General features: G+C 48.0%; 2 protein-coding genes across 3 annotated transcripts in view; one reads left to right on the top strand and one right to left on the bottom strand.

The window, feature by feature from the left end:
• The window catches only part of LOC133352676 (polypeptide N-acetylgalactosaminyltransferase 16-like), a 63,955-nt gene extending 58,515 nt beyond the window's left edge, over positions 1-5,440 (bottom strand). For both annotated transcript variants that reach the window (XM_061568471.1, XM_061568473.1), the window contains exon 1: positions 4,163-5,440. The gene's annotated coding sequence lies outside the window, so the exon portion shown is untranslated. The remainder of the gene's footprint in view (positions 1-4,162) is intronic.
• A 5,835-nt stretch (positions 5,441-11,275) lies between these two features.
• On the top strand, positions 11,276-17,077 carry CRIPT (CXXC repeat containing interactor of PDZ3 domain). The gene is made up of 5 exons (XM_061568516.1): positions 11,276-11,447; positions 12,821-12,886; positions 14,786-14,840; positions 15,337-15,440; positions 16,326-17,077. The coding sequence occupies exons 1-5, from the start codon at positions 11,432-11,434 to the stop codon at positions 16,388-16,390; spliced, it is 306 nt and encodes a 101-aa protein (XP_061424500.1). The 5' UTR covers positions 11,276-11,431; the 3' UTR covers positions 16,391-17,077.
• Positions 17,078-17,292: the final 215 nt, after the last annotated feature.

Raw genomic sequence — 17,292 nt, 5'->3', positions numbered from 1 at the left:
TACACACACACAGACACACACACACACGTCTCACACACACACAGACACACACAGACACACGTCTCACACACACAGACACACACACAGACACACACACACAGACACACACACACGTTACACACACACACACACACGTCACACACACACACACACACGTCACACACACACGTCACACACACAGGCACACACACAGACACACACACAGACACACACACAGACACACACGTCACAGACACACACACACAGACACACACAGACACACAGACACGTTACACACACACGTTACACACACACACACACGTTACACACACGTCACACACACACGTTACACACACACACGTTACACACACAGACACACACACACGTTACACACACAGACACACACGACACACTCGTTACACACACAGACACACACACACAGACACACACACACACAGACACACACACACAGACACACACACACACACAGACACACACACACAGACACACACACACATACACACACGTCACACACACATACAGACACACACGTCACACACAGACACACACACAGACACACACACACAGACACACACAGACACACACACAGACACACACAGACACACGTCTCACACACATACATACACACACAGACACACGTCTCACACACACAGACACACACACAGACACACACACAGACACACACACAGACACACACACATGTTACACACACACACACGTCACATACACACGTCACACACACAGACACACACACACAGACACACACACAGACACACACACACTGACACACACGTCACAGACACACACACACACACAGACACACACACACACGTTACACACACACGTTACACACACACACACACACGTTACACACACGTCACACACACACACACGTCACAGACACACACGTTACACACACAGACACACACACACACGTTACACACACAGACACACACACACGTTACACACACACACAGACACACACACACAGACACACACACACAGACACACACACACACACGACACACACACACGTCACACACACAGACACACACAGACACACACACAGACACACACACACTGACACACACGTCACAGACACACACACACACACAGACACACACGTTACACACACACGTTACACACACACACACGTTACACACACGTTACAGACACACACGTCACAGACACACACGTTACACACAGACACACACACACGTTACACACACAGACACACACACACGTTACACACACGTCACACACACACACGTCACAGACACACACGTTACACACACAGACACACACACACGTTACACACACGTCACACACACACGTTACACACACACAAGTCACACACACAAGTCACACACACACGTCACACACACACGTCACACACACACACACACGTTACACAGACACACACACGTCACACACACACAGACACACACACACGTCACACACACACACGTCACACACACACGTCACAGACACACACAGACACACACAGAGGCACACACACACGTCACACACGCACAGACACACACAGACACACACACACGTCACACACACACGTTACACACACACAGACACACACACACACGTCTCACACACACACAGACACACACAGACACACGTCTCACACACACAGACACACACACAGACACACACACACAGACACACACACACGTTACACACACACACACACACGTCACACACACACACACACACACGTCACACACACACGTCACACACACAGGCACACACACAGACACACACACAGACACACACACAGACACACACGTCACAGACACACACACACAGACACACACAGACACACAGACACGTTACACACACACGTTACACACACACACACACGTTACACACACGTCACACACACACGTTACACACACACACGTTACACACACAGACACACACACACGTTACACACACAGACACACACGACACACTCGTTACACACACAGACACACACACACAGACACACACACACACAGACACACACACACAGACACACACACACACACAGACACACACACACAGACACACACACACATACACACACGTCACACACACATACAGACACACACGTCACACACAGACACACACACAGACACACACACACAGACACACACAGACACACACACAGACACACACAGACACACGTCTCACACACATACATACACACACAGACACACGTCTCACACACACAGACACACACACAGACACACACACAGACACACACACAGACACACACACATGTTACACACACACACACGTCACATACACACGTCACACACACAGACACACACACACAGACACACACACAGACACACACACACTGACACACACGTCACAGACACACACACACACACAGACACACACACACACGTTACACACACACGTTACACACACACACACACACGTTACACACACGTCACACACACACACACGTCACAGACACACACGTTACACACACAGACACACACACACACGTTACACACACAGACACACACACACGTTACACACACACACAGACACACACACACAGACACACACACACAGACACACACACACACACGACACACACACACGTCACACACACAGACACACACAGACACACACACAGACACACACACACACAGACACACACAGACACACACACACGTCACACACACACGTCACACACACAGACACACACACACAGACACACACACAGTCACACACAGACACACACACAGTGACACACACAGTGACACACGTCACACACACACACGTTACACACACACACAGACACACACACAGACACACACACACACACACGTCACACACACAGACACACAGACACACACACACACGTCACAGACACACACACACGTCACACACGTTACACACACGTCACACACACACACACGTCACACACAGACACACACAGACACACACACACACAGACACACACAGACACACACACAGACACACACAGACACACGTCTCACACACACACACACACACATACACACACAGACACACGTCTCACACACACAGACACACACACAGACACACACACAGACACACACACACAGACACACACACACGTTACACACACACACACGTCACATACACACGTCACACACACAGACACACACACACAGACACACACACAGACACACACACACTGACACACACGTCACAGACACACACACACACACAGACACACACGTTACACACACACGTTACACACACACACACGTTACACACACGTCACACACACACACGTCACAGACACACACGTTACACACACAGACACACACACACGTTACACACACAGACACACACACACGTTACACACACACACAGACACACACACACAGACACACACACACAGACACACACACACACGACACACACACACGTCACACACACAGACACACACAGACACACACACAGACACACACACACAGACACACACAGACACACACACACGTCACACACACACGTCACACACACAGACACACACACACAGACACACACACAGTCACACACAGACACACACACAGTGACACACACAGTGACACACGTCACACACACACACGTTACACACACACACAGACACACACACAGACACACACACACGTCACACACAGACACACACAGACACACACACACGTCACAGACACACACACACGTCACACACGTTACACACACGTCACACACACACACACGTCACACACACACAGACACACACACACGTCACACACACACGTACACACACACACACGTTACACACACACACAGACACACACACAGACACACACACAGACACAGACACACAGACACACACACACAGACACACACACAGACACACACACACACAGACACACACACACAGAGACACACACACAGACACACACACAGACACACACACACACACACGTCACACACACACGTCACACACACACAGACACACACACAGACACACGTACACACAGACACACACACGTCACACACACACAGACACACACACACAGACACACACACACACAGACACACACACACAGACACACACACACAGACACACACAGACACACACACACAGACACACACACAGACACACACACACAGACACACACAGACACACACATCTCACCGTGTGCGCTATCCCCGACTCGCCCCCCGCTCGTTCGGAGTCTGCGGCTCCTGGTGGAGGAGTCGCTGCGGCTCACAGCGCCAGAGCCTCTCCCACGGCTCCCTCCTCTTCTTCCTCCTCGAGCCTCAACGACCCCTCGTTACCCCACGTTACCCCTCGTTACCCCTCGTATATATAGCCAGCCTGCCGCCCTCTCCTCCCTCTCATCTGCTCTCTTCACCCTCTCCGACTCTCTCCACCCTCCCCTGTGTGACCAGCAGTGCGTGCGTATCGATCTCTCTCGATCTCTCTCCCTGCCTCTCTCCCTCAACTGCTGCTATTCGCTATTCCTGCATTGCCAGTCGATGTGACTCTCTCCCTCTCTCTCGATCTCTCTCTCGATCTCTCTCTCTCTCCCTGCCTCTCTTCCTCAACAGAGTGCTGCTGCCGCTGCTGCTATTCGCTATTCCTACATTGCCAGTCGATGTGACTCTCTCCCTCTCTCTCGATCTCTCTCTCTCTCGATCTCTCTCTCAACTGAGTGCTATTCGCTATTCCTGCATTGCCAGTCGATGTGACTCTCCCTCTCTTTTGCCTCCCACCCCCTTAATATTCATTCACTGTCGGGATTCACCGCCACTGTCTCGACACGCCAAATTAATGATCTATCTCCACGTGAATCTCTCTAAATTGTTGTATATCCGCCGGATTTAAACTCAGTGTGTGTGTCTCTCTCTCTCCCCACCCTCCCACCGCTACCTCCGCAGTCCACACTCACTCCGACTCTCACCCCGACTGCCCCGTATATATGGAATGTGCCCTCTCTCTATCATCATCCGAGTCTGCCGTGTGTGTCTCTCTCCCCCTCTTCCTCTCTACGCGAATAATGATCTCGGGACGCTCCTCACTGCCAGAACAGAAGCTCCCACTCTGTCTGTGTCTCTCTCTCTGCGTCGTTCCCCCAGCCTATGTGCCTCTCCTACCCCCCTCTCTCCTCTTGCCTGCTTTAATGCCCTCTCTTTCCTGCCTGGATAAACATTCTATCCCCCCCTTGCTTGCTGCCTTTCTCTCTCTCTCTCTTGCCGTAGCTTTCAAGCTCTCTCTCTCTCTCGTCTTTGTCTTTGTGCTGTCTCCTCGACTTCACCCTGTTCGCTCTGTCCTTCCTGTTTGAATGTGTGGCGATGAATGAATTACATCTCCCCGCTTCTCTTAACTCCGCTCGCTGAATAATGACGGTCTCTTGTTTGGCTTAATGCGCGCGCGCCCTCCTCCTCCTCCTCTCTCCGCTTTGCTGGTTGGTCTGCGCACGCGCGCGTGTGTGTGCACACCCACGCACGCGCACACACGCACGCGTGTGTGTGCACACCCACGCACGCGCACACACGCACGCGCACGCACGCGCGCGTGTGTGTGCACACCCACGCACGCGCACACACGCACGCGTGTGTGTGCACACCCACGCACGCGCACACACGCACGCGCACGCACGCGCACGTGTGTGTGCACACCCACGCACGCGCACACACACGCACGTGTGTGCACACACGCACGCGCACGTGTGTGTGCACACACACGCGCGGGCACACACACGCACGCGCACACACACGCACGTGTGTGCACACACGCACGCGCTCCCGCGCGTGTGTGTGCACACCCACGCACGTGTGTGCACACACACACGCACACACACGCGCGTGTATGTGCACACCCACGCACGCGCACACACACGCACGCGCACACACACGCACGTGTGTGCACACACGCACGCGCACCCGCGTGTGTGCACACCCACGCACGGGCACATAACCATACATATGCACCATTGGAACCTCCTTTGGCAGTAGCAAAATATGATATAAATTTTTTTAACCCTTTTATCTGGCGACAAAACTGACACCTTTTTTTTTACAAGGAGTCATCATGTTTTTATTGACCACAATACCTGCGGTGGGAATGCACACACACACACACAAGACGAGATGATTCCCGGTATAATCCTAACAGGCTGCTGGGGGTGGGTGGGTGGGGGTGGCAAATGCCGTACGGCACACGGGAGGGGTGGCTTGGCCAACGCCACGCCCGGCCGCCTTTGTCTCCCCCAGGTGCTGGTGGTGTTTTTTTTTTACACACACGTTTAAGGCTGAGTCTACCCAGCGGAGACCCAGGACCGGTTCAGAAATGTGTCCTTGACGTTGCTGGCCGCGAGCGGAAATCTATCTATCTATCTATACACATGCATTCACATGCATACCCACTCAAACACGTGTACCTACCCAATACAGTACTGTAATAATACACACGTAAGTATACACACATACGTGCATAAATAATTACATACAGTACATATGCACACATACACATTCACAAATACATACTAAGATCCCCCGTATAGCCTTCATAGACTGTAGAGGCAAGTGCTGTTAGCGAGCACCTATTGAAGGCTGTCACGTCACACGAGAGGGTGGGTGGCCAACACCGCGCCCGGCCGCCTTTGTCTCCCCCATTCGCGATGTGTACTACGCACCGCACCAGGTACTCACTTAGGGCTGAGTGGACCTACGTGGAGGCTCAGGACCGGTTCAGATATCACTAGCCACTGATGTGAGCCGTGACTGGAAATCCAACTCAAGGCAGGTTCCAACCATTGTAGCGACTGCTAACCATAGACACGTTCACACATCCACGTATGACATGCTCTTTGTTGTTGTTTGATTTTATATACGGCTGTACGTTCAATTGTCGACAACATCTTTAATGATAAAAAAAACGTATATTCTTGGTTCTTTCGGTAAAGTCACGTAGAAGGGAAATAATAAAATAATAAAAAATATTAAACAATAACAATTCTCACGACGTTTCGACTGCAACACAAGCAATCATCATCATCTACGTGACTTTACCGAAAGAACCAAGAATATGAATGAATCCCTGCAGTCACGAACGCTTTAAATCAAAAAATAATAAGCTTATTTAACATATCAATTAATCACAACACACTATATGAAATCACTTATTTAATATATCCTTAATGATCTAGATTGTTTTTATATTACGTTTGTTGCTCATGTCGAAAATCACATGTACATAAACAGCAACAAACATCCCATACACACGTAACCGCAGAGATACTCACCGCTCGTTAACACAAATCGATGTTAATGAGCGCCTGTTAATTGTGACAGAGCCCACGATGGGCTGTTGCAGGAGATTGGAAGGAAATGCCTCGAGCTGATATTGTCTCATTTAAACTAAACTATGAACAATTGTTTTTATTTTTTACCAGGTAAGGCCCACTGAGTTCCTTAACTCTTTTCCAGAAGCGACCTTGCCACAAATGATAGCCCAACGAAGTGGCTCATCATCATGTGGAAATGTATTGCAGCCAAATACTCTAAACGGATGTTGATTCTAAATGTGGAGGGAAAACCCAGAGTACCTTGGGAAGGTCCACGCGACCACGGGGAGAGAAAGAGCGACATACAGTACAACCTCTAAATATACAGGTGTCAGGGTCGGGATTGAACCCACGATCTCCTGTATACCAAGCGAGGTAGTTAACATCTCGCCACCGTAATTTTTTTTAAATTATCGTCAGAGTATTGATATTGAGTTCAGTTCTGACCTTGGACTCTTGCTTGTTGAATTTTAAACAGGCAAAATGAGCACAAAACTATCGTGAAATGTGCATTTCTTCCGGTGCCATGATTCCCACAATTATCCAGCGAAATGCTACCATTAAAAGGTGATGATTGAAGTTGATTGTGTTTGGTGATGCCACAATTACATCGACTAATTTTCGATTTAAAGCTTTCGTGACTGCAGGGATTCGACTAATACGACGGCGATTAAATTCGCCACCACGCGGCTCAACCAGTGGGTTCATTGTGGCCCACATCGGAGGCATTGGGCCAGAAAGGCTGAAATTATGGATTCCATCCCGGTCAGTAGAGGTGCCTCTCAGTCTCAATAACGTTCGTAATGGCTGTCTCTGGACCGATTGATACAAATGAGTAAGTAACCTGTTGGCATTCCACGACTGCCCATCCTGTGAAGGTATCCTGGCTTGATTGGCGAGTTGGGGTTGTGGTCTGGGATGTTGCAATTGTAGACCTCAAGGCATTTCTTTGTTGTGATAACTTTTTTATATGTTTTTGTTGTACGTGATTTTTGTTTTGATGCAATTTCTTAATTCGTTTATTCATTTTTTTATTTTGCTTGGTAGTCGGGTTTTCGTTTGTTTGGTATGGGTGTGTGTGTGTTGGACTTCTTTCGCACCGTGGATAGCCAACCGCGGAAATGGGATTTGGTCCTTATGTATATAATTAGCCTTTTGCCCGTCCAAGGACGGGTGTGTTTCAGTAAATTTGAAACTTGCAAGCGAAAGCGACGTGATATTCACTGCATCAATTCGTGTGCAATTTGTAAGGCCGCGGGGACACAGACTTATTTAATTTGAAGGTTATAATCCCTTGTTCATTATGACGTCCTTTTTACTTTGATGTCTCAACAGCGCTACGGAGATCACGTGACGTGAGGCTTCTGCCTTCGTAGTGAGGGTTGTGAGTTGACGCCGAGGAAGGGGGAGGAGGCGCCCCGGCCCCCCCCCATGTGGAGTGACGTCACCCGCTAATTAATATTAATGTTGGGGGTCCATTTGGAAGACGTCATCTCTTCATGACTATTAATGTGGGGGGCTGTTCGATGTGGAGTGACGTCACCCGCTCATGATTATTAATGAGGGGGGGTCCATATGGAGGACGTCACCTATTCATGATTATTAATGAGGGGGGCTGGCCGACGTGGAGTGACGTCACGCGTGGGACACACAGACATTCTTGGCTCATGATAGTCATAAATGAATGTACAGCGTTGCGGGATGCTGTTGGCATGAATGACGCTATGCAAAATTAAAGTGTTATTATTACTACATCATCATAGATGTGTCAGAGCATTGAACCAGCCTGCTGAAACACCTGAGTTTTAATCTGGTTTCAACAACCGGAAATTAAACCGAATTATCAGGCGCAGTGATTTGAACAACCAAATCACCCAGAACGTGCCCGATCTAATCGGATCTCGGGAGCGAGGCAGGTGTGAGCCTTGCAGGATAAGTGCTATGATGGGCGACCACCATGCATAACAGGTGTCATAGGCTGCTGCGGGAGCTACCTCGTGGAAAGCAGAGGGCAGTGCAGTTGAATGCGTACAACGTTGCACTGCGCTGCAATGTGTCCGCGTTAACGCCCGCCGCCTTCACCAACCCGCATTGACCGGTGCGGTGAAGTATGGTCACATAACCCCCACGACCCGCACAGCGTGGTGAAGGCCCTCATCCAGCAGTGGACTGACAAAGAGCGGTACTGTATATGAACAGCAGTATATCTGTTTAACACGTAGGCTTTCGCGATCAATATCATCCAGAGAGAGGACACTCAATTGATTTTGATAATGTCCATAGAGAGGACACTCAATTGATTTTGATAATGTTGAAGTTTTGTGCAAAACCAGCTACTACTGGCCAAGACTAATCAGATAATCTATCTTTTAACCCCGCCCCCCCTCCCAATACGTTCCATTCATTGGCTACCACATTCTGATAAGCTCCCCCCTCCCCCTTAACTTGTATTTAAGATCTTGCATCTTGGAATCCCTGCCTCACTTGATACAGCAAATCTGGCTGTGACGGTCCCTCCTGATGACGGAGACTTGTGTTGCCTCCGAAACGTCGTGATTTATTATTTTATTTTTATTAATTTTTATTTCATTTTTTTTCCTACGTGACTTTACCGACAAAACTAAGAGTATGAATCCTTACAGTCACGAAAGCTTCAAATCTAGAAGAAATTGAAAGAAATCGAAATAACTTTAACCGTTCGGATAGCTACCGCCTTAGTGCTGCGTGGAAGCGAATAACCAAATAATACATTATTTAAATGCATGCCTACAAAAGGCAGCGTGCTTCAATAGGGATTACCGTTGGTAAGGTTATTTTAATAAACACAATAGCCAGAAATGACAAGTTCAAAGGGCTCGCATAATGCACATGCATCATGTACGTTGACTCAGTAATCTCACCCACATTATGCAAGAGCGCAGAAGGGTGGTCAACACATCTACGCCTCTATATAAGGAACGAAACAGGTGGACTTCTCTACAAATCTGGCTGTCGCCTGATGAAGCTAGTTGTGATTACTGGCGAAACGTCGTACTCAGTTTGTAAATGTTGTGGCTTGGCTCTCCAACACACCGGTGTGCTGTACTATTATACTACACTACACTATACACTACAACACTATACACTACTATACACTGCTACACTATACACTACTACACTATACACTACTATACACTGCTACACTATACACTGCTACACTATACACTACTACACTATACACTACACTATACACTACTACACTATACACTACACTATATACTACTACACTATACACTGCTACACTATACACTACTACACTATACACTACTACACTATACACTACTCCACTATACACTACACTATATACTACTACACTATACACTACTATACACTCCACTATAAACTACACACAAGTGCTGTACTAGTATACTACACTATACACTACTATACACTACACTATAAACTACACACTAGTGCTGTACTAGTGACGAATTGGCACGTTCTGTTGACGTGACAACCCTTACTAGTTGGCTGTGTCGGGTGGTGGCGGGTTTTAATGGGGAGGGAGGAGAAGGGGGAGGGAGGGGTGAGGAAAGGGGGGAGGGGGGAGAAGGCGTGGGGAGGGATGAGAAGGGGGAGGGGTGAGGAAAGGGGGAGGGGGTGAGGAAAGGGGGGAGAGGAAAAGAGGAAGGGGGGGAGGAGAAGGGGGAGGGGTGAGAAAAGGGGGAGGGAGGAAGGGAGGAAGGGGGAGGGATGAGAAGGGGGAGGGAGGGGGTGAGGAAAGGGGGGAGGGAGGAGGGGGTGAGGAAAGGGGGGAGGGGAGAGGGAGGAAGGGGGGGAGGAGAGGGGGAGGGGTGAGGAAAAGGGGGAGTGAGGAAGGGGGGAGAAGGGGGAGGGGTGAGGAAAGGGGGGAGGGGCAAAGAGGAAGGGGGGGGGGGGAGAAGGGGGAGGGGCAAAGGGGGCCAAGTGTCACGTGACGTCGCGTTTACGGAAGTGGCCCCGTCGTTAATTGTCTCTCTCGCTCGCCTCGCAGTGTTTAGCCTCTCGTGAAACAATCAGTCGCTACGCTTGAGGTGTTGTTGTTGTTGTCTTTGTGTGAGTCGCCGATCTCCTGCCCGCGGCGTGTGCTCGCGGGGATGGTGTGTAAGACGTGTAAGTGTGTGGTTTTGTTTATTGATTTCCTATCCCGGGCAGCACTAGGCCGCCGAGTCGCGGCCTAGTGCTGCCTTCAAGCACCACAGCGCTTACACTTCGACGGCGCGGTTTAAGAGGCCGCATTGTGACTCTTAAACTATAACTCGCGTTGATAATAATAATAACACCAATGGAGACTAGGCTCTAAGAAAAGCTGTCTCGGGTGTGGACCAATCCTACTTCAAGGACAGTGCATATCATTATCAGAGTTGTTTATTTTTGTTTGCATTTTGACTGCTCGTGTTGTGGTTATTGCAAACATGATGCCTTGTATAAAGGTGTCGGTTTTTGTACCAGTTTAAAGGGTAAAAACCTATTACTACAATAATAACCTCCTTTGGTTAATAAGCTACCGAAGCCCCGTTGTGATTGGTCATGTGTCGTCTTTTTTGCTCGCAAACCCGCATAAGTTGCGGTATAGGGGAGTGCGTGGGCATTGCTGGGTTGAAGGTGCACCTAGCCTGGCACGGGCACCGGGGGAGGTCACCGCCGCGTTGATTGTTGTGCCAGTTCTGCGGGCCCTGTGGGTTTCGGACCGTCCGTGTGTGGACGGTGTGCTGTGTGTACACGTGTCGTCATGCGCTTGTTATACAGGTGTTTGTGTATAGTACTTTAAAATATATATATAGGAGTGTACGCACGCTTGTACTGTGTGTGTTTTGTCTGTACTTTCAATTCATGTGTACGTTGTATATATATATGTGTGTGTGTACGCACGCAGCGTGGTGTATGTAAATATGTTCTATGTGTTTCATTTCATGTATTAGGTATAACCCTGTGAGCCATGCGGCTCTTGACTCGGGTGCAACCGCAACAAAACATGATCAAGAAACCTCTTGTATTGTGTGTACGTGTCGCGTGTATGCGTTGTATTTGTAGGGTGTACGTGTGCGCTGTGTGAACGCTTTACACGTGTGGGTATGTTGTTCACGTCCGTGTGTTGTGTCGTTATGTTTGTATTGTGTGTGCATGCTTGATACGTGTGGGTATGTTGTTCGCGTCCGTGTGTTGTGTAGTTATGTTTGTACTGTGTGTGTGTGTGTGCATGCTTGACACGTGTGGGTATGTTGTTCGTGTGTTGTGTCGTTATGTTTGTACTGTGTGTGTGTGCTTGACACGTGTGGGTATGTTGTTCGTGTGTTGTGTAGTTATGTTTGTACTGTGTGTGTGTGTGCATGCTTTGACACTTGTGGGTGTGTTGTGTAGTTATGTTTGTACTGTGTGTGTGTGCTTGACACGTGTGGGTGTGTTGTGTAGTTATGTTTGTACTGTGTGTGTGTGCATGCTTGACACGTGTGGGTATGTTGTTCACGAGTGTTGCCTCTCCACAGGTGAGACGAAGCTCGGAAAAGTGATCTGCCCAGACACGTGGAAGGATGGAGCACGAAATACGACGGGTGAGAAGTCCCGAGTACAATGGGAATTCACAAAACACACGGGAATACGGATTTGGGACGATACACAAATGGGAATGGCCAGTACACAACTACACACAATTCACACCTAAGGGAACATACATTGCACACGGGAAAGATACACATGGGAATGGACGGTGCAGGAGAACAATACACAAATAGATATTGCACATTACACCACAAACCATGATTTACAGAAATAAGTAGAATTGGTTTATTGTCACCAAACTGTCCACACAGTTATCAGGGCGCAGGGCTTCTCCTCGTGCATGTACGTTGAACTTCTTTCGCACTGCACGTAGCAAACTGTGCTGCTCATGAAGCCCCTGAGGCATAAGACAGCAGTAGGCAATGGTGGCGATACTCTCCAGATGATCACCCCCCCCCCCCCCCCGATCATAAAGATTGCTGCTGTCGAAATTCAATGGCCACAATCTTGTCTTGAGTTGGCGGTCTAAAGCAAGTCTGTGTGCATTACACAGTCGTAGTATGGTGATGGCATGCGACATACAAGGATGTTGTGAGAACCAATACAGACATAATTTCAACCGTGATGATGGTTACAAACTGAGTAATCATTGGAAAGATGTGATTAACCATGCAAAAAATATTTAACTACACTTAGTTGGTCAATCTTATTTGACAGACTATTATTACAGGTTTACCATGTTTAGTGGTTGTCTCCTTGTCACAGGTTGAGTCACAAACCGTACCTCTCCATAACAAAGGCTCACCCTCTTAAGCGTCACCTTACCATATGAATAAAAAGTGTGCTGTACTTGGCCCTTCCCCCTCTCCAACCATTATATAAACGGAGTGGTAGCTCCTGCAATCTCTCATTTACTTGATACAGCTGTCGTGGCTGTGACGGTTCCACCTGAAGACGGAGGCTTGTGTCTCCGAAACGTCGTGATTCTTATTTTATTTTACTTTTATTAATTTTAATGTTTTACCTACGTGACTTTACCGAAAAAACCTAAGAATATGAATCCTTGCAGTCACGAAAGCTTCAAATCTAGAACCAATTCTATGGTCTATGGTCATTGTTGTGGATTTTGCTGTCTATAATTCACATGTTCCATGTATGATTACACGGTGGCAAGATGTTATCTCCTTCACCAGGTATACAGGAGGTCGACCCCGACGCCTGTATATTTTGAGTTTGTATGTTCTCCCTGTGGTCCTGCGGATTTTTCTCAGGGTCCTCGGGTTTTTCCCTCCACATTTAGAATCAACGTGCATTTAGACTATTTGGCTGTTACATATCTCCACGTGATAAGCGACTTCGTTGAGCTATCATTCGTGGTCAGGTCGCTTCTGAAAATAGAGCTACATAGCTCAGTGCACCTTACCTGGTAAAAAAATAATGTTTTTGTGTTAATATCACTTATCCCGGAAAGCCACATTGAGTCATTTGACTCTTTTTCAGGAGGATCCTGTATTGTTTTTTTCGATGTCTTCAGACAATTATTGAGTGCTTTTACAAGTGTGAGGAAACCGGAGCACCTGGAGAAAACCCACGTGCACACGAGGGTGGGGGGCAACACTTTATCCCCGTACAGATGGAAACAGATGGCGATTAGTCCACTTGCTGTCATGTCTTCTCTGGACGTGCCAGGGTAATGCGAACCTCCAACCCTCGCTGCCTCCGCAGTCCTGGATTACAGGCCACAGGCATCGCCACCACTGACCCACTCTACGCAACGTTGTCATTTTATCGACCCCAGAAGGTTAATGACAGCAGGCCGAACAGGCCCTTGGCCAGGATTTGAACTGAAATCCTCAGTCGGGTGGCTGTGTAGTCAGAGCATTAGTGTTGCGGTATTATGTTAACTTTTATGCCTGTCATGTTTACCAACTCCCATCACTTATTCACCACAGAGGGTGGTGGCCGGCAACTCAACGAGAATAAGGCACTGACATCCAAGCGGGCACGGTGAGTGTGGCTGTGTGTCATTGTGTACTTACGTGTACGTCCGTCTCTTTGGTTAGGTCTGTGTGTCTGTGTGTTGGGAGTAGTGGTGATAATGTGGATTCACTGACTGCACTAAGATATCAGCCACCCCAGGCTCAATTCCTGACCGTGATGCACATTAACATCAGTGACGAGGCACCTGAACCTGCCGTTGGCCTCCACTAAGTTGACTTAGATTTGAGTACCTGGTGTGATCTATTTACTTCAACACCCCGGGGAGACAAAGGCGACCTTGGATAATGCTGGAAACACCATACCCTTGTGTGTCATGGCGACCTTCATAGATTTTGGCTAACTGGACTTTCCCTAAGGCTATACGGGCGGGAGGGGGGGTCTTTGTGTATATACATGATGTATCAGTGTATATGTGGTTGTGTTTGTATTGTCGGTGGAATGCCTGGCTGCGACTCGGGTATCCACTCACTGAACCCTTTGAACTGCCCTCCCCCTTCTTCAGCTTCAGTCCCTACGGCAAAAACCGCTTCAGCAACTGCCGCATATGCAAGAGCTCCGTGCACCAAGTGGGCTCCAACTACTGCCAGGGTTGTGCCTACAAGAAAGGCGAGTGGTGTGGTGTGTGTGTGCGTATCTGTGTGTGTTAAAGAACTTGTCCGTGTGTGTATATATGTGCACCAGCGTGTGTGTACTTTTGATTGTAGAAAAACGAGCGGAGCGCCGGGTGATTAAAACACAGCAAGTTGGCACTGTAGGGCCACAGGTGGTGCATTGGCCAGTCATCTTAGTTAATCCGTGGCAACTGGGTCTGTCCCGTGACTTCCTGCCAGTGGGCGTTCGACACCTCACGTGGTCTTAATGTGCACAGCCTGGCACAGGCTCAGTGGTGACGTCAGCGTCACTTAGTGGCGAATGGCGGTTGTTTTGGTTGTTGTGTGCACAACGTTGTTTCTGTACCTGTGTTTGAGCCTGTGTGTGTGCAAGTACCTTTGCCGATGTGCATTGTTGTGTGTTTACCTTTGTAAAAATTGTAACAACTTGCATTGTTACAATTTTTCAAATGGACTTTGCCCCCCTCGATGTAACCTTGGACATCAAGTGAAGTCTAAGTTTCTGTCAGCTGAAATAAGCATTGATTGGGTGGTGCTACATCTTCACCGACAGCCTTAATCCCATTTTAGAGGCCACTAGCATCTGGTGCCCATCATAGCTGCATAGAGCCAATTTACGTTACAAACCAAACATTATGGATGTTTTGAAGCATTCTTTAGTGACCACACTGAGACTATGATCTTGTTAGACTTGGCATCCTGGTTTAATCACAAGTAGCTATAGCCCAGATAGGACCATGGGTCTCTGCGGTGGAAGCTGGTCTCTGACATGGCCATTGAGGCCCTTGCACCACCAGACCAGTAAAGCCCCCCTATCTCCATATCTCATGAGATGGTTACATGAATCGTCTCAATGTGTTTTTTTTCTTTCTGCTTTTAGGAATCTGTGCCATGTGCGGCAAAAAGATCTTGGACACCACCAACTACAAGCAGTCGTCAGTGTGAAACTTGTGTCTGAATGGGCTCCTACCAGATCAGCAGATGCACCAATACCACCACCGACGCACCAATACCACCACACTGACACTTGCCATATCAAGGCTCATCATGCCTTCTTTGTTGACATGGTGCATTACATGTAAGATTGCCTTGCCTTGTGTATATCTGTAATACTTAGGCTGTAGATGTTGCTGAACATAATTAGGAATTAGTTTAGTTACTCATCAAACACCATCACCACCAAAAAACATCTTGTACCACCAAACACCACAACCATACATCAATCAAACATCACGCAGCAGCACGCACTGAACACCACTAATAATTATCACACACGACATGCCACAAACTTTCCTAACATTACAAATTGCTACCTGCAAGATAACCATAACAACTTTGCATTGTATAGAATTGCGCAGTTTTTAGACATGGTTCACCATCCCAACGCTTCAGTTAATTTTCCTGGTTTGGTTCAAGATTAGATTGTGTTGTCTTGTTGTGGGAGACAGCGGTATGCAACTGTTGCTGTGTTGTTCTTTTTTTGTTAAATTCCAAGAGGCATCCATCCAAGCTCTGACATAAAATTTCAAGATCTAGCGATGTCTTTTTACGTGCACATGAAACCCAACGGTCCAGTCTTAGGCTAACCACATTGTATTATACTTTATTGCGATTAAACATTTTGAATGTACAGTATGCGTGACTGCTTTATCCACTCATCGTTGTCCACGTGGATGTTTGAAGGATTTTTGTTTGCTAATTTAGCTCAACAGTACAGCATATATTAACACTTTATATCGTCTCAAGTGCAACATTGCTTTTGGCTGACTCTGTCTTACTAGTGAAATCAACAAACTTCTGGATCATAATTTACGGGGCCCAATTTTTTGATCTCTAAACATTCTAGG

Source organism: Lethenteron reissneri, chromosome 41, assembly GCF_015708825.2.
Source record: "Lethenteron reissneri isolate LAM-NWPU_2019-01 chromosome 41, ASM1570882v1, whole genome shotgun sequence".
Taxonomy (NCBI): Eukaryota; Metazoa; Chordata; class Hyperoartia; order Petromyzontiformes; family Petromyzontidae; genus Lethenteron; species Lethenteron reissneri.
Note: the sequence above shows the minus strand (reverse complement) of the source record. Positions and strands in the feature narration are given on the sequence as shown.

Coding starts and splice junctions, on each gene's coding strand:
- CRIPT (XM_061568516.1), top strand. Junction 12,887..14,785: donor TGGAGCACGAAATACGACGG/GTGAGAAGTCCC, acceptor TATTCACCACAG/AGGGTGGTGGCCGGCAACTC. Junction 14,841..15,336: donor CTGACATCCAAGCGGGCACG/GTGAGTGTGGCT, acceptor CCCCTTCTTCAG/CTTCAGTCCCTACGGCAAAA.